This window comes from Corapipo altera, unplaced genomic scaffold (assembly GCF_003945725.1).
Source record: "Corapipo altera isolate COAL_440 unplaced genomic scaffold, ASM394572v1 1, whole genome shotgun sequence".
Lineage (NCBI taxonomy): Eukaryota > Metazoa > Chordata > Aves > Passeriformes > Pipridae > Corapipo > Corapipo altera.
In genome coordinates this window covers 5,187,261-5,208,442 of record NW_020884873.1, presented here as the reverse complement: position 1 = coordinate 5,208,442, position 21,182 = coordinate 5,187,261, and the positions used below count along the sequence as shown (strand labels likewise).

The 21,182-nt window shown below is 46.8% G+C and overlaps 1 protein-coding gene and 1 long non-coding RNA gene across 3 annotated transcripts in view; both read right to left on the bottom strand.

The window, feature by feature from the left end:
* ADA2 (adenosine deaminase 2) overlaps positions 1-20,792 on the bottom strand; it is a 55,862-nt gene extending 35,070 nt beyond the window's left edge. For both annotated transcript variants that reach the window (XR_003529779.1, XM_027656130.1), the window contains exons 1-2: positions 20,187-20,792; positions 16,631-16,809 (exon numbers count right to left, since the gene is read on the bottom strand). Coding sequence is in view for 1 of the 2 variants with exons in the window: in XM_027656130.1 (XP_027511931.1) it covers positions 16,631-16,704 (74 nt within the window). In the remaining variant the exon portion in view is untranslated. The remainder of the gene's footprint in view (positions 1-16,630; positions 16,810-20,186) is intronic.
* On the bottom strand, positions 7,062-12,650 carry LOC113953234. Its single transcript, XR_003529799.1, has 3 exons — positions 12,562-12,650; positions 8,946-9,026; positions 7,062-7,232 (listed from the first exon to the last, which is right to left on the bottom strand). It is a non-coding gene; the product is annotated as an uncharacterized LOC113953234 (long non-coding RNA).
* Positions 20,793-21,182: the final 390 nt, after the last annotated feature.

Here is a 21,182-nt window from a genome sequence, read left to right as displayed (position 1 = left end):
AGTCAGTGCTTTGCCTCTTTGGCTGCACCCTCCTTCCCCAGGGCTCCAGAGCCTATGAAGGCCATGGGCCGGTCAAGCAGCATGCAGTGGCCAGGAAACAAGTGGACACCCTGGGAGGAATTTAAACGTACCAGCTTAGGCAGGGAGGACAAGCCAGCCCTGTGTGTGCCTCCTCCCCACACAGCCAGGTAAGGTGAGCAGCAATGGGCAGGAGAAAGCACAGGGGTGTCTCAGTCTTCCAGCCACTGTTGGGGATTCTCACACTTAGGCACAATCTGCCCACTATGGCTTCTGCTAAGAGCTACCCCTAAACACACGCTCACACTTGCTGTCAGGTTTGCTTAGGCTGTGACCCTCATGCTTCTCCCTGCGGTCCTGGCCATGGTCAGGGGGCTGCTCTCCTCCCCCTTCACTCATCTGCTGTACTCGGCAGCCTCTGCCTTGCCACAGGCCATCGCATGTGTGAACAGCACTGAGTGTGTGGATGTGGTGGTTGAGCTCCAGTTGTTCTCATACAATCGAGCAGACACACCAGGCCGGTCCCTTTTTGGGTGATGTTAAATCCTTGGTCTCCGTTACAGCAGCCAGTGACACAGGTAATTGTGTCCCTGGGCCAGCAGCCCTTAAGCAACTGCAGCTGGTACGTGCACATTGTTGGCAACATGCAGGGGTGTTTAAACAGGTGAAACACTTTTAGAGAGAAAACGTTTAGGAACTTTCCCTTTGGAAATGCAAATGCTACAGCACAGCCAGTGAAATCAACCTCTGGCGGAAATAAATCTAATAAGAAGAAAGTTTGCTTGTTTGCTTCACATCTGAGCAGGTAGTTCAGCTGTGGAACTCACTCCTTCCTCCAAGACATTTGTATAAGGCAAAAGATTTTTTGCACTTCTCCATAAGTGCATAACACAAGGCCTTCCTGGGGTGAGGACTCTGTGGACCTCTCCCTTGAGCCATCCCTCTAACCTTGCATTTCCCTCAGGACTGGTCAGCATTACAGTGGGCATATTCAGTGCTTGGCAGTTGAAGTAGAAGTAGGAAAACTGGTTTTGTGTTTGATCAAACTAACTCTTCCTCTCTTCTAACTCTTTGTTTTTGCCAGGGATCAGCATCATGGGCAGGGAACACAAAAACCTCCAGTAGGTAGGAGCAGAACATCCCTACTGATGAAACATTTCCCAAACTCCACAGGCAAAGGCTGAATTTAGCTTTGGTAAGCAGGACTTAACATCACTAGAAGTTTTTGTTACTTTTATTATAGCTTTTAAAATTGCCTGTAAAAATGTTTCAGACCAGCTGAACTGTTTTCTGAATCCTGCTAAGACCCCTGGGCTTCATCACATGTGGCAGAAGCAAGTTCCACAGGTAAGATGTGAAGAGTGTGAAAAGATACTGCCTTCTATTGTCCTGATATGATTTCTAATGTAATAGAATATCTCTGGTTTTCACACAGTGAAACACAGAGATGAGTTCCCAGTGAATCTTTTTGAGCTGCTCATTCTTTTATGGAGTTTTATCAAGCTGCAAACACAAAGAAGGGAAAAAAAGACTTTGACTCAACCCTGTCTGGGGAGGAAAATGCCTTTGTTTTTCCTGTGGGGTTCTGCTTCCCATTTGCATTCAGAATTACAAGTACTCTGTCTAGTGTCAAAAGCAAGTTCTTGATGCTCTTCCTTTTCCCGCACCTTGGGTTTATCCAGTCTTCTTGCAGTGGCAATGCCAGTGTAGGAGACTATTGATATAAAGTGTTAGCAAGCAAAATCTGCTGTGTTGATAAGGGTATATGAAGAGGAAAACCCCACTAAAGCCTTAGGCCTCCTGTTTAGTTTTCAGGGTTGCAAAACATTAAAAAAAAAAATCCCTTTTTATTAAATTGGGCAAACATGGTCCAGAGAAACTGAGAGACAGATGTGGAACCCCATGATGCCAGGGCTACAGACTCGCTTTTCAAGCTAAAACAATACTTTAAAATGAACAATTCATTACTCAGATCTGTGAAAACCAAATGAAGCTCAGCCTTTCCTAACCTTGACATTTTCCAGACTGCTGGCCAAATCCACGGGTAGGACGCTTCATGTAGAATAGAGGAAATAAGGCAAGAACTGTTTATTCTGCTGGAAGTCATGCTTTAAAACATAATAGGATAAAAGTTTTATTTTATTTGAAGTGCTGGAGAGACCAAAGGAAACAAATTCACATCTTCATTTTATACTGAGCTTACTCTGTAGAAAGGCATTTTCTTTAAAGGTAGTTGAACTTTCTGCTTTCTCCCATATTTGAGGTGGGCTTTTTTTAAACAGTAGTTTCAAGGAATTTTTTTTCACTTATTCACTTACTATTTCATAAATGTTAAAGCCTTTCATTTGCCTCTGAAATCCTTTGACAAAGTTGCCTGGCTGTGAAGAGAATCAGAGTTTGCTTCTAAAAAAAGGTGTGCAGTTGTCTTGTCTGTGTCACTGCAGAAAATGAGCCAAAGAATTGAACTGTGGCCTCGATCAGTGCTGTGTGTTCTCTTGAGTGCAAGGCTTCTCCATTAAAGATCTTGTTTTATTCTTCTAACATGGTTTGTTAGCTTTCTAAAAGGAGACCTCAGGATGTCACTCGACCTTGCAGAAGGAAGGAAACCTGAAATGCAGGCTGTTCTCCCATTCTGAACTTACAGCAAAACCTTTGCAGAGGGTTCAGTATTGTTGCTAAATAAATGTAGAACCACTGTACCATGCATGGAAAATAGGGAAAGCATAGCTATGTGTGAGTGTTCCTGGCTTTATGAAAAAGACTTGCATGTAAATTGAACAAAACAGCAACCTACGTAATTTATATAATTTCAATTCAAAGGAGTATAAAATCCCATTCTTCCCTCCCCACCTTTCTTAGAATGTGGGGACAAAATGCTATGTGCCCTTTTTGGTATGGGATGGGAGTTTGAGATGGTGGATTCAGCTTTGTTGGTGTGCAAACAAGTCAGGTGTGGTTAGCAGACAATACTTCATTTTTACAGATATTTGAAAGAGTTTGTCACTTATAGGTCTGAATATCATGATTCCTATAATCTGTTGATAAAAAATGAATTTTTGCTCAGTAAAAAATTTAGAAGTCAAAGCAGCTAATGTCAGCATTAAACTTCTTGGTTTACGGTAGACTTTGGTGTCTAAAAATAGTGTGCTGGATAAGGAATAGAAGATGCAGCAGCCAAACATTTTTGTTTTGATCTGCTGCACTGCTTGATAAATCTACAGTTTTGAGTCGTAGAGTAAGGGAAGAAGGGGAGACCTTCAGGAAAGCAGAGCATCCCAGTCTGTGCGGGTCAGGGTTGATCCCTGCCTGTGATGCAGGAGGTTTCAGGATGGACAAAAGACAGAAGCAGCCAGGGCATCAGGAAAGACTGAGAGTGATGCAGTGGGAGCTGCAGTTTTGGCTGTGCCATGTTCCTTATGGCAGGTGGTTGCTAAGAACTCTGGGGGTGACTCTGGTGCTGACTGGGGACTCCCGGGATGGAATGTAGAGGATCCTGGTGTCCCACTCTGCCCCCAGCAGCCTCCCTGATGCCTCATGGGATGGAAAAGGGTTCAGGGGGCTAGAGTGCCCCCTGCCCCTCCAAGTGGCTGTTGGGTGCTTGGCAATGGGTGGTTGGCAATGCCTTGGGCTGGAAGTTTTGGTCAGTTCCCAGAGCAGGGCTATTGCTGGCAGTGAGACTTGCTGGAATGAATCCCACACCCTGGGGGCTGTGCAAGATGATTAGAGGGACAGAACATCTCTCCTATGAGGAACTGGGATTATTCAGCCTAGAGAAGAGAAGGTCTCTGGGGAGACCTCATCACAGCCTTTTAGTACTTAAAGGGGACTTATAAGAAAGATGGGACATATTTTTTAGTAGGGCCAGTTGTGATAAGGCAAGTGATACTGGTTTTAAACTAAGAGAGGCTAGATTTGGACTAGATATAAGGAAGAAATCTTTTATGATGAGGGTGATATAACACTGGAATAGGATGCACACAGAAGATTGCTGTGGATGTCTCATCCCTGGAAACATTTAAGGTCAGGTTGGATGGGGCTCTGGGCAGTCTGATGTAGTTGAAGGTATATCTCCCTTCTCATTGCAGGGCAGTTGGAGCTAGATGACCTTTAAAGGTCCCTTCCAATCCAAACCATTCTGTGATTCTGTGACACAGCCATGCACATCCACACCCTCCCTTCAGAGGGCTAGCTGGTCTGACAGAGAACGCCTTTCAGATGTGACTTATCTTCTCTGAATGACACCACAGAGTCCCAGAGTACAAGATGCTGTGCATCTTTATTTCTAGTGACTAAAACTGGTGATGGTAAAGGCTTTATGGCTCTGAGCATTCCCAGTTCTTGTGTAGTGCCCAAAGACACAAACCAGAGAAAGAATGAGTGAAAGTGAAGCACAACAATTAGTAAGTTAATTCACCAGAAGGCCATTTGCATGTGCTGTTGCCAGTTGCTGCTCCACTTAGCCATTACAAGCTATTTTGGCAACCAGGGTGTGCTCACTGGTGTACCCAACGCTGCCCTCCTTGCTGTGTGTTTCTCCCCCATCCTCCCCCAGTTCTGTGTATTCTGTGACAGTCTCTGCCAAACAGCGTTAGTGCATTAGCCACTTCTCAAACGATTGCTTCCCCACTGGGCAGGGTCTCTTCAGAGCGAGAGGACGGAGACCGCCAGCCTCTCAGCTCCAAAGAGATTTTTCCCCTCTCCAGTTAGTGGTATTCCCTGAGCCCTGCTGATGAAAGACACAGATGTGTCTGCAGAGGAGCAGCTCTCAGTGCCTGCCTCATTCCCCAGAGCCCTCTTCAGCCAGTTTGATGTCTAAGTGGAAGGGAAGAAAATAAGCTGACAGTGGGGTTACCACCCAGATGATTTTCTGAATTGATTAGCTGCTTTTTCATAGGTCTCACAGCCATACAAACAGCCACCTCGTTGGATCTCACAAGCTAAGTAATGACCTCGGCTAGGAGAGCTCCAGAGAAAGACCAGCCATAATGATGTGCTGCTTCCTCATGAAAGAAACAAAGGAAAAGCCAGGGGAAAACAACATGAAGGGAACTAAATAAGGGAAGGGAGCTAGATGGAGGCAAGGGAAATGCAGCTTGCAAGAGTGAGACGAAAAATGAGCACCTTTCAGCAGCAGCTGCAATTTCTGTGTAAAGGGCTGGGTAGGCAAGGAAAAGAGAGCTCAGACCACAACTTTTCGAGGTCAAGCCTGTGAGCACAGGGCAGGCTCATCAGCAGCTGAGGGCCTTCTTTGGGTGTGTTATGGTAGAGGTGATGTTGTAATAAAATCTAGATCCCTTCAAGCTGTCATGTGCTGGCCAGCCTGCTGCCACATGTGGGATGGCAAGGAGCAGCCTTAGCAGCTCTGGCCATGACCTCCCTGAGAAGCACTGCCCCTTAACCTGGGCTTCTGCACCCCAAACCTTCCCAAACAGGCAGCTTTCAGCTCAAGTGGAAACTGTCCATGTCACAGACCCCCACACCAGTGACTGCCCCCCACTCCCAGCCTCTGCCCTGCTGCTGTAGGGTGGGAGTGGCAGGCAGCAGCACTGGCTGTCATGTCAGTGCACACTGTCTGTCTATCTGTCCGGGGTCTTTTTTTGGCAGCAAAACCTCTGGAATGTGCAAACGGGAGGGGCCAGGGCAGGACTGTCGAGCCCAGCAGCCGTATTAAAGCTTCCTCAGTTTCTCCCACCATTTCTGAGAGGGAAGGCTCTCCTTCAGCAACCTTGGGCAGCCACACTCATGGGGAAATGGCAGGGAGGGAGGGCGAAGCCCTCTCTGACTGCACTGCAGAGCACTTTGGAGTCCATAAGTGTCCCACATGAAGCCTGAGCTTCACGTGCCTCTGAACAGAGACTGCTACTGGAGCACGCTCTGCTGGACTCCACAGAGGTGGTGGGCACCTTGAGAGGGGTGAGTCATGGAAGTGGGGAGGCCTAGGCTGGGCTTCTAAGGACTGTGCTCATTTAGATCAGATACTGAAACTCTGAAGGGGAACAAATGGTCTAGCCTTCCTTATCTTTTGCTCCCGCCTCCTTCTCATACCCCAGAATAATGCAGATTAGAAGAGGGAGGGTGAGAAGGGAGCCTCATCTCCTTGCTCTTTCCCATCTGTGCTGTGCTATCCTGCCAGAGGTTTTTATTTGACAAAAAAAAAAGCTGGAAATAAAACCTACACACTCTATATTCCCTCTGCAAGTGCCCCAGCCCAGAACTGCAGCCTGCTGCTCTCAGCGCCTCTAATTAGCTAAGCAAGGCAAGCACTCATTAGCCCCACCTGGGTCACTCTACAATTGGGAAAGGGAGCATTAACCCCCACATGGCTCCAGAATAAATAGGTGAGAGGCAGATTTGTTCCCTATGGCTGCCTGTCCTGGCAGCAGGGCCCTGGAGCAGGGTGCCTTTGGGTGGTGGTGCTGGGAGGGATGTCAGTGCAAGGAGGTTGGATGTGCTGACAGTGCTCCTCTGCAGAGTCCAATCTCTCCCAGGGAGGGGTTATCAGCTGCAGATTTTGCGGGGAACTTTGGGAGGGGCAAATGTTTGTTAAAGCACCACAGAGCACACCACTGCAATTTTAGCTGCTCTTGTGCTGTGAGTGCTTTGCAGGTAGTGTCTCCCAGAGTATATTTCTGTGGGAATAGAGGGAGACTCTGGCATGGTGGGTATGAGTGCAGTGACAGAGTTTGGTTTGACACTGATCTGCTGTGTAATAGCCATAACTTCAAAGACCTAAGCAGCGCCAGCTGCCACCTTAATTAAAAAAATTACGTGTTTTTTGCTAAAGTTACAGCATAAGGGATAAGTGAACACCAAAACTATTCCCTGTGCTACAACTATTTCTCTCCTTCTAAGTCAAAGTTTTTCCACAGATCAGGGGTTTTTTTCAGCTGTGGTTGTGTATCTGGCCCTAGTCTGGAGCCCAGGGTGACGAGTACAACACATACACGTGGGATGAATCAATCACTGTCTAAGGCTGTTTGTAGCCTTTAAGTAAAGATACTTACAGGCTGGATTCACCCAAAATGGGCAGGTGGAGTAAGTTTTAGAATAGAAATAAGTGTGTGGCTCCTCGTTCAGTAAAGTTCATTATTATTTTTAAGAAATTGGTGCAAAACCATAGAAGGCATCTCTCTGGGAAAGGACAAGAGAGGAATAGGAGCATCTGTTCTGCCTGCAGGCAGGAGATGGTGAAGATCTCCGAGCGGTGGTAAGTGCTGAAAAGAAAATATGCCTCTGTCCTTCTCTCTGTGTTACAAAGAAACAGCATGGGGCACAGCAGCTGCAGCAGGAAAGGGATGGGGAGTGCTTAAAATACTTCTTGACTCTGAATGAATCTTGGAGATTCATTCTGAAGGCAGAAAAGTCCTGCCTTCCTCTGCATCCCCCACCCCACGGGTGGGATGAAATCTGGGGCAGAGAAGGCCAGCGGTAGAGCCCGGCATGAAAGACCTCTTTGGGGACCGGGAATTATACTAGGTATACCACAAATGTGCTATTCTGCCTCTCGTTCATCATTTGCAATCAGGGCAGCAGTTAGGGAACCCCCTCTGAGTTTCCCAAGGCCACACAAATGACAGTACAGCATGAGCCACTAAACCAGTAAGGAACAAGGGACCACAAGTCACCGTCTGGCCACTGCTCACAGACTTTTTTTTCTGAGAATCATTTCTCAACAGGCATTGATCACAAGTATGGAGATACCAGGAACAGATGTAAGAGGCTGACAGCCATCAGCCTGAAGTACCTAGCGGCCTTCTGGGTATAGCCAGCAGGAAAACCATTCCTCCCCAAACCCTGCCCTCTCTCATGCCGCTTCAGGCGAAGGGCCAAACGGTTGGCCCGAGATGCTGGAAAGCTCCTCACTCAGCAGCTTTGAGATTTCCATGCAGTTCCCTAAGCAGAAAGTTTCAAAAAGGATTAGTCTACACAGGCTTCGTGTGTACACACACAGGTACGTGCTCATGCGCACACAGGCCTCCTCATGTTATTAACACCATGGGAATCATAGAATCATAGAATCGATTGGGTTGGAAAAGACCTCCGAGATCATCGAGTCCAACCCTTGGTCCAAATCCAGTCCATTTACTAGATTATGGCACTCAGTACCACGTCCAATCTGCGTTTAAAAATCTCCAGGGATGGTGAATCCACCACCTCTCTGGGCAGCCCATTCCAATGCCTGATTACTCTCTCTGTAAAGAATTTTCTCCTGATATCCAACTTAAATTTCCCCTAGCGGAGCTTAAGCCCATGCCCCCTTGTCCTATTGCTGAGTGCCTGAGAGAAGAGACCAACCCCCACCTGGCTAGAACTTCCCTTCGGGTAGTTATAGACGGTGATGAGGTCACCTCTGAGCCTCCTCTTCTCCAGGCTAAACAACCCCAGCTCCCTCAGCCTCTCCCCATAGGACTTATGCTCCAGTCCCTTCACCAGCCTTGTTGCTCTTCTCTGGACCCGCTCCAGCACCTCAATATCCTTTCTGAACTGAGGGGCCCAGAACTGAACACAATACTCAAGGTGTGGCCTCACCAACGCAGAGTACAGGGGAAGGATCACTTCCCTGCTCCTGCTGGCCACGCTATTTTTGATACAGGACAAGATCCCATTGGCCTTCTTGGCCACCTGGGCACACTGTTGGCTCATGTTGAGCTTCCTGTCAATTAGTACCCCCAGGTCCCTTTCTGCCTGGCTGCTTTCCAGCCACTCTGTGCCCAGCCTGTAGCGCTGCATGGGATTGCTGTGGCCAAAGTGCAGGACCCGGCACTTGGCTTTATTGAACTTCACCCCATTGGAATCAGCCCATCTCTCAAGTCTATCCAGATCCCTCTGCAGAGCCCTCCTGTCTTGCCTACCCTGACCACGCAGGCTATCAAGGTAGGCAATAAAGCCAAAGCATGGCTATGAGTGATATGGAGTCTGTAACTCACAGTTAAGCAGATCTTGTAGTGAACAGTGACATATTTGGCAGTTCGTTACAGTACTTGTTGCCTCCCTCTATGGCCTTCCACCTATAGCATTAAGGGCATTTAACAGATTGCATAAAATTGCATATGGCTACAACTATATATTAACATCTTCATTTCACAGACAAGGATCTTGAGGCATAGTGATCACTGCTACTAACAGTAGTGAAGAAAAAAAATAAAGGGTTACTATTTATGCTAGCTCTTTCCCTCCTGTATCTTTTTCTCAGCTGGATCAAAGGAATTAGTTTGGCTGGTTTCTCTTTTATTTCAAGTTTTCTTTCTGTTTCTTAATCTTCCTCAGCATGGTTTTCAAAGTTGGAAAGACTGCAGGGGAATATTGGTTGTCAGTTTGGTTTATATTTAATATCGCTGTTGTAATGGCATCCGAATGTTTTGCTAAATGAATATTTGCTTGGTTTTGCTTTCAACTTGAGTCCTGTGATGCTAGTTCAGACAAATGATAACCCTCTCTTATGGAAAAGAAAAATCAGTTGAGAAAAGCCATGCATTGGTAAGATGAAGGTAGAGTTGTGATGGGTATTTAGCGACTCTAACTTGCATTAGAAAGAGAGGAGAGAAGAAAAAACCAAAAGTACCAAAGTTTTGCCTCTCAAAGCAAAGAGATGCTCCAGGAAATGGTGGACTTGTGGGGTATCCTTTGGAGAGGACAGAACCAGTAATCATTTAGGCCTCAGCTTAAAGCTCCTGGGCCACCTGGTACTTGTGGCCACAGGGCTGGCAGTAGAGCACAAGCCACAGTTGGATGTTATCTGCCAGTGGACCGGCTGATGGACCTGGAGAGATGGTGAGCTGGGAAGAGGGTTCACTCCTGCAGCATACAGTGGCTGCTTATAAGCTTAAACAAGAGAATACCCAAAAACTTGTATATCATGATCCCAAACCAAAAAGCTCGTTGAATAGGTCCCACAAAAAAATCAGGTCTGCAGGTGTTTGCAATGAGCAATGCTTTATCCTCCACTGGCTTTGTTCCCACTTCCAACAAAGGCAGCAAAGCAGAGTGTTGTTACTGCTTGTGCCCTTGGGCCATCGAAGACTGGTGACCAGGACACAGGCAGATGAGAGTCACTCTGGCAAGGACAGGCACACCCACACCAGCTTGCCAGCCAAGTGCTAACAGGAGTATGGATACTTATTGCTGACAAACCAAATTCATACTTGAGTGGGCTGGTCCAGCTCATGCTGAAGCCTACACTGCTGCCTCTTCTCTGCTGCTCTACGTGTGCTGGCTTGGAGACATGCTCCCTATCCCACTTCACTCTGAATACCCACAAATGCTTGGCAGAAGGTGCCTGAGTGGGGTATGGCTCAATATATGCATCCAAAAAATGCCTGCCCGGCTCCCGCCTCTTCACAACCCCCAGATCAAAGAGCAGGGGACTTAAACATGAAGTATGGCTGGCAGCTAGGCAATGCTTCTTGACAGATGATACCCTGCAAAAAGAAGCATGGCTTTTGTTTCTCTGCTTTTCGTAGAGTCTTGCCCAGAGAAGCAGCAGGATGGCCCTAGTCTTGTGTGTGAATTTTATGTCACAATTCTCTCACACAAGATGGGTGGGAGAACACTTCTCTACCACATCTCTCTCATGCTGGTGAGGTTTTCTCATGTGCCCAACCAGTGTGTTTGGGAAAGAGCAGGTGTTGGAAGCCAAGGGGGTCAGGACAAGGTGATCTACTCCGTCTATTCATCTTGGGACATCGGAGCTGTGTGCTGCCACTTCCCTGGGGGGGCTTGCAGGACCCATCTTGTCTCTGCAGACTTTCCCCTATCCTCTCTGACCACTGATCAAAGGTACAAAACATGTTCCATCCAGAAGCATCTCTGCAGTATGTACTAACAAGCCATTTTTCCTCCTCCCAGCCATCCAGCTGCCTTTAGCATAGACTGTCCACAGCAGGACACATTTTACCAGGGAGGGGGAAGATTAATTTTTCTTCAAGCTGAAGCTGTCTGGAATTGCTTTAAGACCAGCAAAATGCAACTGCTCAGTTTACAATGTACCCAGAGCACATATGCCCAAACACTACCAGGGGATTTTTAACCATCAGAACTGGCTAGAACCTATATGCAATATTACATCTTAAAAGATAGGATCTCTGGAAACTCCATCCCTTTCCCTCTCCAAACACACACCTGCCCCCTCCCTGCCCCCCCCCAGCACTGTGACCCAGAGGGAATTGTACTGGCACTGGATGTGCTTCCTGTGCTTTCCTGGGTCTCCCATGTAGGCCTCTCATCCCTTACAGAGTCTGCCCACCTTACAAGAGCTTACACAAACTGTTCTTTCCCCCCATGGAGTCCACGTAAGACAGCACGCTTCATGTCACTGGTAGGAACAGCCCTAGCTGGGTGTTCGTGGTGACAGGAGGTGGTAGGAGGATTTGCTGTTTGCCTGATGTGCTGGCTCTCTGATTTAAGTTCCTTAACCCCCTCAGGCTCAGCTGTGACTCACTGCTGGTATTTGATCATATTTTCAGAGCAGGATTAATTATGCTTTATTGCTTGTTCACGTAAGGGAGCAGTATCATTTAGGTTGGAAAAGACCTTTAAGATCATCAATTGCCATTACCCAGCACTGCCAAGCCCACCACTGAATCATGTCCCTAGTGCCACATCTACGTGCCTTTTAAACACCTCCAGTGTTGGTGGCACAATCACTTCCCTGGGCACTCTTTTCCAGTGTTTGACAACCCTTTGGATGTAGAAATTTTTCCTAATATCCAATCTAAACCTCTCATGGCACAACTTGAGGCCATTTCCTCTTGACCTATGGCTTGTTAACTGGAAAAAAGAGACCACTCACTTTCAGGTAGCTTTTGAGGGTGATTAGGTCCCCAGTGAGTGTTCTTTTCTCCAGGCTAAGCAACCCCAGCTCCCTCAGCCACTCCTCCTAAGGCCCATTCTTTGGAGGAGGAGGAAGGAGATGTGCCCCATAATTTAGTGACCATTCATTCTAGATGAGAAGGTTAATAGCTTGACCACTTCATATTTTAACCCCAAGCCTTTTCCCTCTCTAATTGTAAAGCATAATGGGTTTTATTTCCATACAGCAGTTCCCTGTGGGGCTTTGTCTAGATGTATAAATCAAAGCTTTCCTGCCATGTTTTGGGGCTTGGGGGCAGATTCTGCCCTCTCCCAGAGCATAAAGTGGGGTCATCCCCACGGCTTCCAGTAAAGTTACCCATTTTGTCTGCATATTGCTGGGAGTGGCCCCTGGGAACAGACAAGGCAAAGATGGCCACTCAGATAACTGGCAGGATGGTTGGGTGCCGAGTGCTTTTGCAAATGATACTGTTGATCTGGGTGATCAAGTGGTTGGGTTTTTTGATGCCATGATGTAGCAGGGCAGAGAACATCTTGGGGGCTGGGGCAGACAGACAGAGCTGCCAGCATACATCCCTTGCTTCTCAGCAGGAAAATGAGGCTTAGACATGAGGGTGAACCAGGAAGCCTGGTTGTGGGAATCCCAAAACTCAAAAGCTATTAAGTGCAGAAGAAAGAATAAATCAGCTGGCCCTCCTCCCTGCCAATGCAGGCCTTTCTCCATTACACACCTACTTGTATTTTTATCAAGTCACAGGTTTAAAACTACTCAGGTGCCTCCACAGAAGCAACTGTTCCACCACAGGCAGGTGGTTTGCAGGAGGGGGAAAGCAGAGGTACGTTGGCAGAGCTGTTTGGGGAGCTGGGAACGGAAGCCTAGAGGTTCTTCTGGGCAAGACTGTGATCTATTTATCAAATCTCTGTTCAGGAGCCTACGGCATCCCTCCTGCCTAACTTTAAGGAGCACTAGCAGGTTTTATTGACATCCTATCAGCATGGGAACCCCTGGAGCTGAGCTGCAAGTGTTTGCTGAGAGGTGGTAAAACAGAAACAGCTGAAAGAATCAGTGGATGACGGTGCCACGAATGGCACAAGCAGGTCTTTTCTTTTTACTTCTACGCTGCTGTTCAACTGGACTAGTGACCAAGAGAGATGACCAGCTGCTGTCATTGTGTGGCCTGTTTTAAATACATCACATGGCCTAAGTCCACACCTCTGAAAGCCTCTGAACAGCGGAGCTGCCATGGAGGACACAGGGGCTCAATCTGCCAGGCAGGGTTACTTTCCAGCAGACAGTTATTTCAGGAGTAAGGAGACCACTGCCATGCAAATCATGTCCAGCAAGCAATCCTTTGGACAGAGTTAGAACATTGGTTTTCATGGTGATTGGAGACAACACCTTGCACAAGCACCTGCAAAACCATGCCAGTATCCCAAGCCCCCTGGTCCTGCTGCCAGGTCTGTTCTAATAGCCACCAAGGTCTAGGCTGTGCTCCTGCGGAGCTTTCCCTTAAGTGGTGTCAGGAAAAGCTGAGTATCTCAAAACTCCCCAGTTACAAGCAGGACTGTTCTAGGAAAGGTTTGGAGATGACTAACCAGATTAGTCACTAGCTCTTTTCCTTTGAGTCTGGGCACCTAAAATCCCTTCAATCCATGAATCTGACAGCCATTCCCCATTTTGATCTGCCTACAGTCATTTTTCTCTGAGTGACTTGACAGGTTCTGAAAGTCTTCCATGGACCTTATTCTGATTGAGACCTGCCTGGATTATTTATGGTAGAGGAAGCGATCCTAGCTGGAATGAACCTTGCACTGGAGTGAACCTTGTGTCTGAACAGTTTAAATTGTGTTTGTCCTGAGTGAACTTAATTATACATACTAAAAAAGGTAAACCGGTAAAAATTCAGTTTAACTGTTTCAAGAACAGCTACATTAGGAATCTGGAAATAAATCAGTTTTGTTATATGTCAGGGGGACTTTTCTACAAGTAGGGCAGACCTCATACCAATGCCAATACCAGGAATGTCTACTCCCTGCCTTTGGTATTTACAGAGAAACTGGATTAAGTTGCTCCACTTCATTTAAATAATAATGTTTAGCATGTAAGTAGCATTTTACAATTTCAAAGCAATAAACATGGAGATACCATGGTAATGAGAACTGACAAGGCACTAACATTAACTAATTAAGCCTCACAACTTCCCTGAGGTATCTAAATACGACCGTTCTCATTTTATAGATGAGGAAAAAATATATAAATTGATTTACTCAAAGGCACAGAGCAATTCAGGGAAAGAGCTGGAACCACGACTCAGTTCTGCTAATGTTTGGATGGCTGCTCAGCCCTCCATGAGGCTCTGCCTAATTTCTAGAGTCATGCATCAGTGTAACCTCGTATCCCATTCTTAGCAAGACTTAGAAATAAATTACTTTTAATTTCTGATGACTGCTATGGAAGGCGTGGGATTTGAATATCTCCCTAGCCAAATGTAGCAGCAATAAGTGGAGGTATCGGTGAGGCTGGAAATGGATGGTGGTGAGGTCACAACAAGTTAGCGCCGGGGAGTTGCACTCACCACAGAAGTAGCATAGCAGGAAAAGCAACTAACAGGTGGGTGTCAAATGAAGTGTTGGGAAGGTCTGCCTTAGCCTAAACCACCACGGGTTTTGCCTTTCCAGCCCCTCCACAGCTGCGGGAATTGGTATGCACACAGCCATCCCATTTTTTAACTTGGATGGGCTTAGTGGTTTACGTCAACCCTGAATCTGGCCCAGAAACCTCTGCTGGGAGCACAGCTTTGGCACCAGTGCTGAACAGGAACCGTCTTGCTCCGTGCAATAGGTACTCAGCACTTCTCGAAGTGTGTGGGATCAGCAGCTTTAGATGAGAAATCAAGCTTTCCCTCATGTCTTTAGGTCCAGGCTACAGAAGGCTGGTTGCAACAAAGAAAATTTCAGCTGCACTGCCAGCTCTGCTTTGATATCTCTAATCCCCATCTAAGAAGGTGTTGAACAGAGAACTGAATCATTATGGCTTGTAAGCAAAATGGTCTTTTAATTCCCCTCAAGGAATATATAGCTTTTCTCTCCTGGAGTGACTGATGAGGAGCTCCTCTATGCATGGAGCACTGCCCTGCTGTGGAGCATCCTCTGCATTTCATCTGGGGCTGCTCTCTTTGCCTGTGAGTGCTTTGCCTCCCCAGCATGCTGCACCTGAGCCGAATAAGCTTAGGCTGAGGTGGTGAATCCCAATGGGTGTTCAGAGGCAGCCTACAGGAACCAGTACTGGGGCACATGGTACACGTATCAGCACCATTGCTAACCACTGGTCTGGAAACAATTAAAGTATCTCTTTGTTTATGCCATAGCACTGCTGCCTGTGGAATAGCTGTGGGCAGCAGAAGTAGAGACAACAGACCTGGAAAGACATAAAAGCACCGGGGTTTGTGTGTCTCTTCGCCGAGGTTTCTAGGGCAGATCACTAGCTCCCCATCTTGTTTTGTAGCCATTCAAGCCAGTCCCTGTGTGACTTGTCTCTCTGCCAGATGTACAGGCCGGTGCTCAGCAGCAGCTGTGAGCATGGCTGACCACAAACAAACCCGCACGCGGTGGGCCCCTCTCAGTGCTACTCTTTGGGGAAGACTTGGAAAGATCCAGATTCCCTGGCTTCAAATCCGTTGCCACAAATTATTGTTCGCCTGTTGATTGCTCTCTAGGGGATAAAACATCAAGTTACAACCTGTGGTTTTCAGCCCCAATGGATTAGGGGCAGAAAATCCGTTGAGATCCAAGGCTTAGATCTGTTGGTTTGATATGTAGTTCAGTAAAGCACACAGGAGAGGAGCCATGATGGAGGGTGCTTTGCCACATCAGCGCCAGCCAAATTCCCAGTAGGTAAATGCTTTGTGACTAAGAGAGTGAATGCAAGCTAAAAAGGCACGATGCTGCTGATTTTCTGCCTAAACCAATGGTGATGTGTGTAACTGCTGTTATGCTTCACGGAAAGCGTGGCTACACTTCAATAATGTGAAACCGCTTCTACTTTCCAGTGGTTTGCTCAGCTGCAAATAGTGTTGTGAAATAAATAGCTGGGTTGTTACAAAGAGCAGCAGTCAGTTTTTCAGATGGTAGGCCAGGTTCTTGGGAATGACTGCTTTCACGTTATCTTGTACAATGAGCAAATTAAATGTGTACATCCAGGAGACAAAACGAATACTTGCGTGGCACTTTTGTGATTGCACCCTCCAAGGCATAGCAGCTGGGTCTGCACATGAAGAGCTGAAGAATACATTCTGACCAAGCAACAGGCTCTTCAGCAGATGAGCCTCAAGCAGGCTGCAGAAATCATGGAAAACCTTCTGCTAACTCAAAGCTAAAGAGAAGTGTTTGTATCTTAGCTACACCTGAAGCCCTGCTTGCGTTAGCTAAAATTTAAATGCAGCTGTACTGACACCGTATATCCAACTTCAGCAACAGACCTGTGCAAGCTGGTTCATTGCATCACAGTGGCAAAAAAAAATAAGTGGGAATGCCAGTTTTCTCTTGTTCTCCTTCAGTTTCCAGTTCCTGCCTCCCACGCTTTCTCGCACTGCCCAGGCAGACCCTGTACTCTCTCGTGCCCCCAATTAGCAGCTGCCTGCGCACTCCAGTCATTTTCTACCTTAACAATTGGCTCACCTTTTCATTGACTCCATCATCTTTCCTCTTGATAAGTTAAATTTTCACCTTGTTAGGCTGCTTAGATCCCATATTTTCTACCTTCCTCATCTCACCTTCTTATTCAACCCAGCATCACCCCACTCACCAGCAGAGCCTCCTGTTTGACCTTGCCTTCACTGGGCATTTCTTTATCTTTCTGCGTTCAGCTTCTTCCTCCATGACTTTACTCTCTCAGCTGCTCACAGCTCATTCTCTCTACTCCTCACAGCATTCCTGCTCCTTCTACTCCGCAAGTGTTTGTCACTACAAACTTTTCCTTACTCCCTGCTGATTAGAAAGGAGATGTATTTACTTCCCACCTCTCACGGTATTTACCAGTTTCTCTCATCCCCTGCTTCCCTTGTGTCTCTCTCATCCTACACAGTCTCTTGACTACATCAATGTCCTCTATTTCAGATGTATTTTGTTGTCCTTCAACCACTCCTATTGGCTTTCATGCCTCTTATTTCAGTCCCTTGTGTGTCACTGCTTTCCCTACCAGTAAAATCATAACTAATGGTGCAAAATAAAGAATTGTCAAAATGCAACATGGCTTTCTTCTCTCGACTCTCCTGGTTTAGTTACAGGAAGTAAAGTTTCTCACCTGCTGCCACACCTCTTCTGTGATCCCTCTGGCTGCCTCCACGACCCCAGTCCCACTACTACCCAGAAAAATCTGTGCCCCCATTTTCACTCTATGTGCCTCAGTTTCCTTGATTAGTTGTCTGAGTCAGAAAAGCAGATCAAGGGATTAAAGCCAGACCCCCAACACCAAGTACTTGACTCCAATCTTTGCTCTGTTCAGTAAGGCTTTTCAACTGTGATATGTAAACTACAGCATCTCTTTTCTCAGGAGGCCTTGAACGGGGAACAAGGAACTTGAAGATGGATCAAAATATGAAGAGTCCTAGAAGGTAGAAGTGGCCTGGGGTGAAAGTAGGAGGCTAAATCACACCTGTCTTCTACTTCATAACTCAGAAAGCAGAAAGAAGCAAAGGCAGTGAGGTTTGCTGGTGCTAGATTATTGAGGGAGGTCAGCACAAAAAGGGGAGCAATAAAATTCAGACATGCTACAACAGGGAGATGAAGCAATTCACACAGAGAAATGCAAAAGTTCTGTTTTGAAGAAATGTTGGGTTTAAGCTATCCTTAAATAATTTTCCCTGAATTAGGAAAACTTGAACCTCCCAAAGCTCCGTCCTCCTGAGAATGTGCTGCCAGTGAGAGCAGAATCTGAGGTTTATTCAAAAGCACTTCTGCAATTGCTTCTGAGTCCTTATGAGGGAAGATTGCAGGTCTCCTGTACCCAGTTTACAGAAACCTAGTCAGTCAGACTTTAGCTTAAAGCCACGATGTGGAAACACAAGGAAGCTAAGAAATTTTTAAAAGAAGATCCTTATTAATGATAATATCAGTTCAGCTGGTGAGAAACTGAGGAACTGACCTGTACCAGTCAGTAATCCATCCTCTTTCAGACGTGGCTACAAGAGATCTACCTGTCATTAACCTAATATTACATTTAAGCTTTAAATCAGGCACAGGTGGCAGGTCTCTCTGGAGAAAGTGGAAAGCAGTCCTCCCTTCCTTCTGTTCCTAGATGAAATGATTTGTCATACAGGAGTGGAGACATGCAGTCCCTACATCTCTACAACCTTTTTATTTGCATTTGGCATTTTGAATTTGGCTTTTTTTTTCTCAAGAAAATGAGCTCAGAAACCCAGAGATTACCCAGAACAACAAAAACAAGAGGCTTTGATTTGGCCCATCAGGATAATCAGAGTTCTTTCTCAGTGTGACTCTACATGGTAGAAGGACTCAATCCTCAGCCAGTTTGGGAAGAAAGGAAGAGAAAAAGCACAGAAAGTAAGGGAGGAGTGTAAGTATGGAGGGCAGTGAGCAGCCAGGTTTGGTAATTGAACTGAAAAATCAGTGGTAGGGGAAGTATTACCAACAGCCTAGAAAAAAAAAAAAAAAGATGATCCATCCAAAAAAGATGAAGAAGATAGCATACTGGGAAAGGACACTGCTCAAAGCAGGCTTTGGTTTTGTTAGTTATGAACAGGAAAACTCATAACCAAAGGTAGCTTGGAAGGAAAGAAGCACATGGATCAAAGAAAAGGAAATGCCATATTGTATTCACCAAGTCTTTGCCTACTGTTGAACAGCAGCAGGAGAGCAGAGATTTCTATGCTGGAGTAATAAATCTAAAGAAGTGATTTAAGAGCAGTGTAAGAATCTAGAGCAAAGTGAAGCAACCTTAAGCGATTGTGGGCAGCCCTCAGCATCCTTGCATAAAAAGAACAATATAAAACACACTCCAACAGAAATAATGGGGACGATAGAGGGAGCCAAAATAATTTTAAAAAAAAGTTAGGCAAAATTGGTACCATAGCTCCTCTGACAAAAAGAGAGATTAGGAGTCTTCATTAAAGTCCACAAAATTCTTAGTGGGATAGAGAGTGGGAATACTACAAAGCTATTTGACCTGGTGTCAAGAACAAGCAAAGATGCATCAGTAAGATAAGCCACAGCTGGACATTACAGGAATTCAGGGAGGAATGTCAGGATAGAGCAAGACAGAAATGCAACATAAACTGCCTTTACACGGCCAGAGGACAAAAAGTTTGCTCCATGGAAGAACTGGGCATTAGGTAATACTGTGGAGTTCTGTAACTGCCCCAAAAGAAGCTGTGTCTGAGGACTTGTCACCCTGAGATTTCTCAGGCAGAACTGTTGGTATTTTATAGTGATCCTGTATGTTGACAAAGTGTTGTGAGTTAGCTTGCCCTCTCCTCTCGGCAGTCACCCTGCTGGAGCTGGTTCAATCCAGTGCCAGAAGACACAATACACAAGAGATCAGATACTGCCTTGCTCAAGATCAAGTCTTGCAGTCATTGTGCCTTGAAACACAGGGTTTCAGTATAACATATTGGTCTTCTGCAAGCAATAAATTAACTAAGACAAAAGGTTTTGGGGAAAACAGAAGCAAAGACTGTGCTTAGAAAAATAGTGAACATTTTGGCAAAAACCTTGGTGGGGAAGGTCTAGGAAATTTGTGCTGTGTGTGTGAAATTTACAGCAAAGGAAAGCAAGGTCTGTGTGTGAAGAATGATATAGGGGGCCTGATGCTACCTCTTATATCTTATCCTTTTTGCTACTCCATTTCTCAAGCGACCCTCACAGCCCTCTGTAGAGCACAGCAGTTGCCATACCAGATCAGCCCACTGGCCCTCCTAATCCAGCCTTCTCACTTCAACAGTTGCTACTGGTACTTCAAAGAAAGGTGCAAGAAACCCCGTAGTGGACAATTATAGAATAACTTGCCCACAAGGGAAGTTTCTCCCTAATCCCCCACCATCAGTTCGTGTTTATGTTGTGCCTTGAAGCCTGACAGTTTATATCCCTTCTAAAATTTATTTATATCCTGTCTAATGTGACCATGAATGTTCCTGGTATCCATATAAATGTCTAATCCTTTTCTGAATCCTGCTAATCTCCTGGCCTCAATGAAACCTCATGGTAACAAATGCCATGTGTTAATTACACAGGGTACAAACATTTCCTTGCACCATTTTAAATTTGCTTCCTTCCAATTTCGCCGGGTATCCCTTGATCCCGCAAAATTAAAAACGGCAATGAAATTAGAGCTTGCTCATTCTTACTGAGCCACACTGCTTCTTTTGACTTGTTTCTTCTCTAAACGAGCTGTTCCCACCCTCAGCCAGTTTTCCCTGGTCGGGCTCTTAGGCTGTGGCCCATGGCCACATTCACACAAGCAGCAGCCCTGGGCCCTTGGCTGGCTGGAGATGGCACTGGAAATGGCGTGGAAGTGTAAGGTGCGAAGGGGAGAGGCTAAAAATGATAATGTTAACTAAATGAATGAAAGGGAAGTGCTAAAAAAAGTCTGAATGGTATAAAAATTATGAGGGAGGGAGGGAGGTCCTAAACTGTGTTTAAACACCAGTTTTACAGTGGTTTCACTAGAGGAAGGGCCCTAAGCTGAGGCAGCTGTGTACAATGATCCCTTGTATCTGTTTTGAACTGGACTGTGGCAGCAAACTGGGAGGTTGTGAGGTGACACAGCGAGTCAGGGCGGCTTGGTGTGTTCGCTGAAGCTCCATGAGGGACATCCCACACGAAGGTAATTAATGCGTATCTGTTGCTGAATACGTTTCCATAATACAGTTCAAAACAGAGGGCAGCGCAGCTCCCTCCGGTTCGGGGTCAGGACAGACGGCGGCCCTGGGCGTGGGGCTGAGGCTCCGAAGCGCCTCAGGGCGGAGGCGCGTGTCCGGCTCCCGCGTGGCGGCCGCGTGCGGAGCGCGAGAAGCGCCGCCTGGGCGGCAGAACAACGTGAGAGCAGAAACCCCGCTTCGCTGCAGCAGGACCCAGTCCCAGCAGCTCCGCGGCATTCCTGCTGACCGGCCAAGGGATCGGGATCGGGATCGGGACACGGACCGGGAACCGAGGAGCCGCCGCGCGCGGTGCCGCAGCGGTCGGCAACCCCGCCTACCCCGCGCTGGCCCCGCCCCCGGTGGGCGTGGTCGGCCGGGCGCCGGGGGCCTGTTGTTGTGGTGAACGCGGGGCCCCGCCCCCTCCTCGTGCAGGGCCGCGCGCCGCCCCGCGCGCCCCGCCCTCGCGCCTTTTGTCCCCTCCCC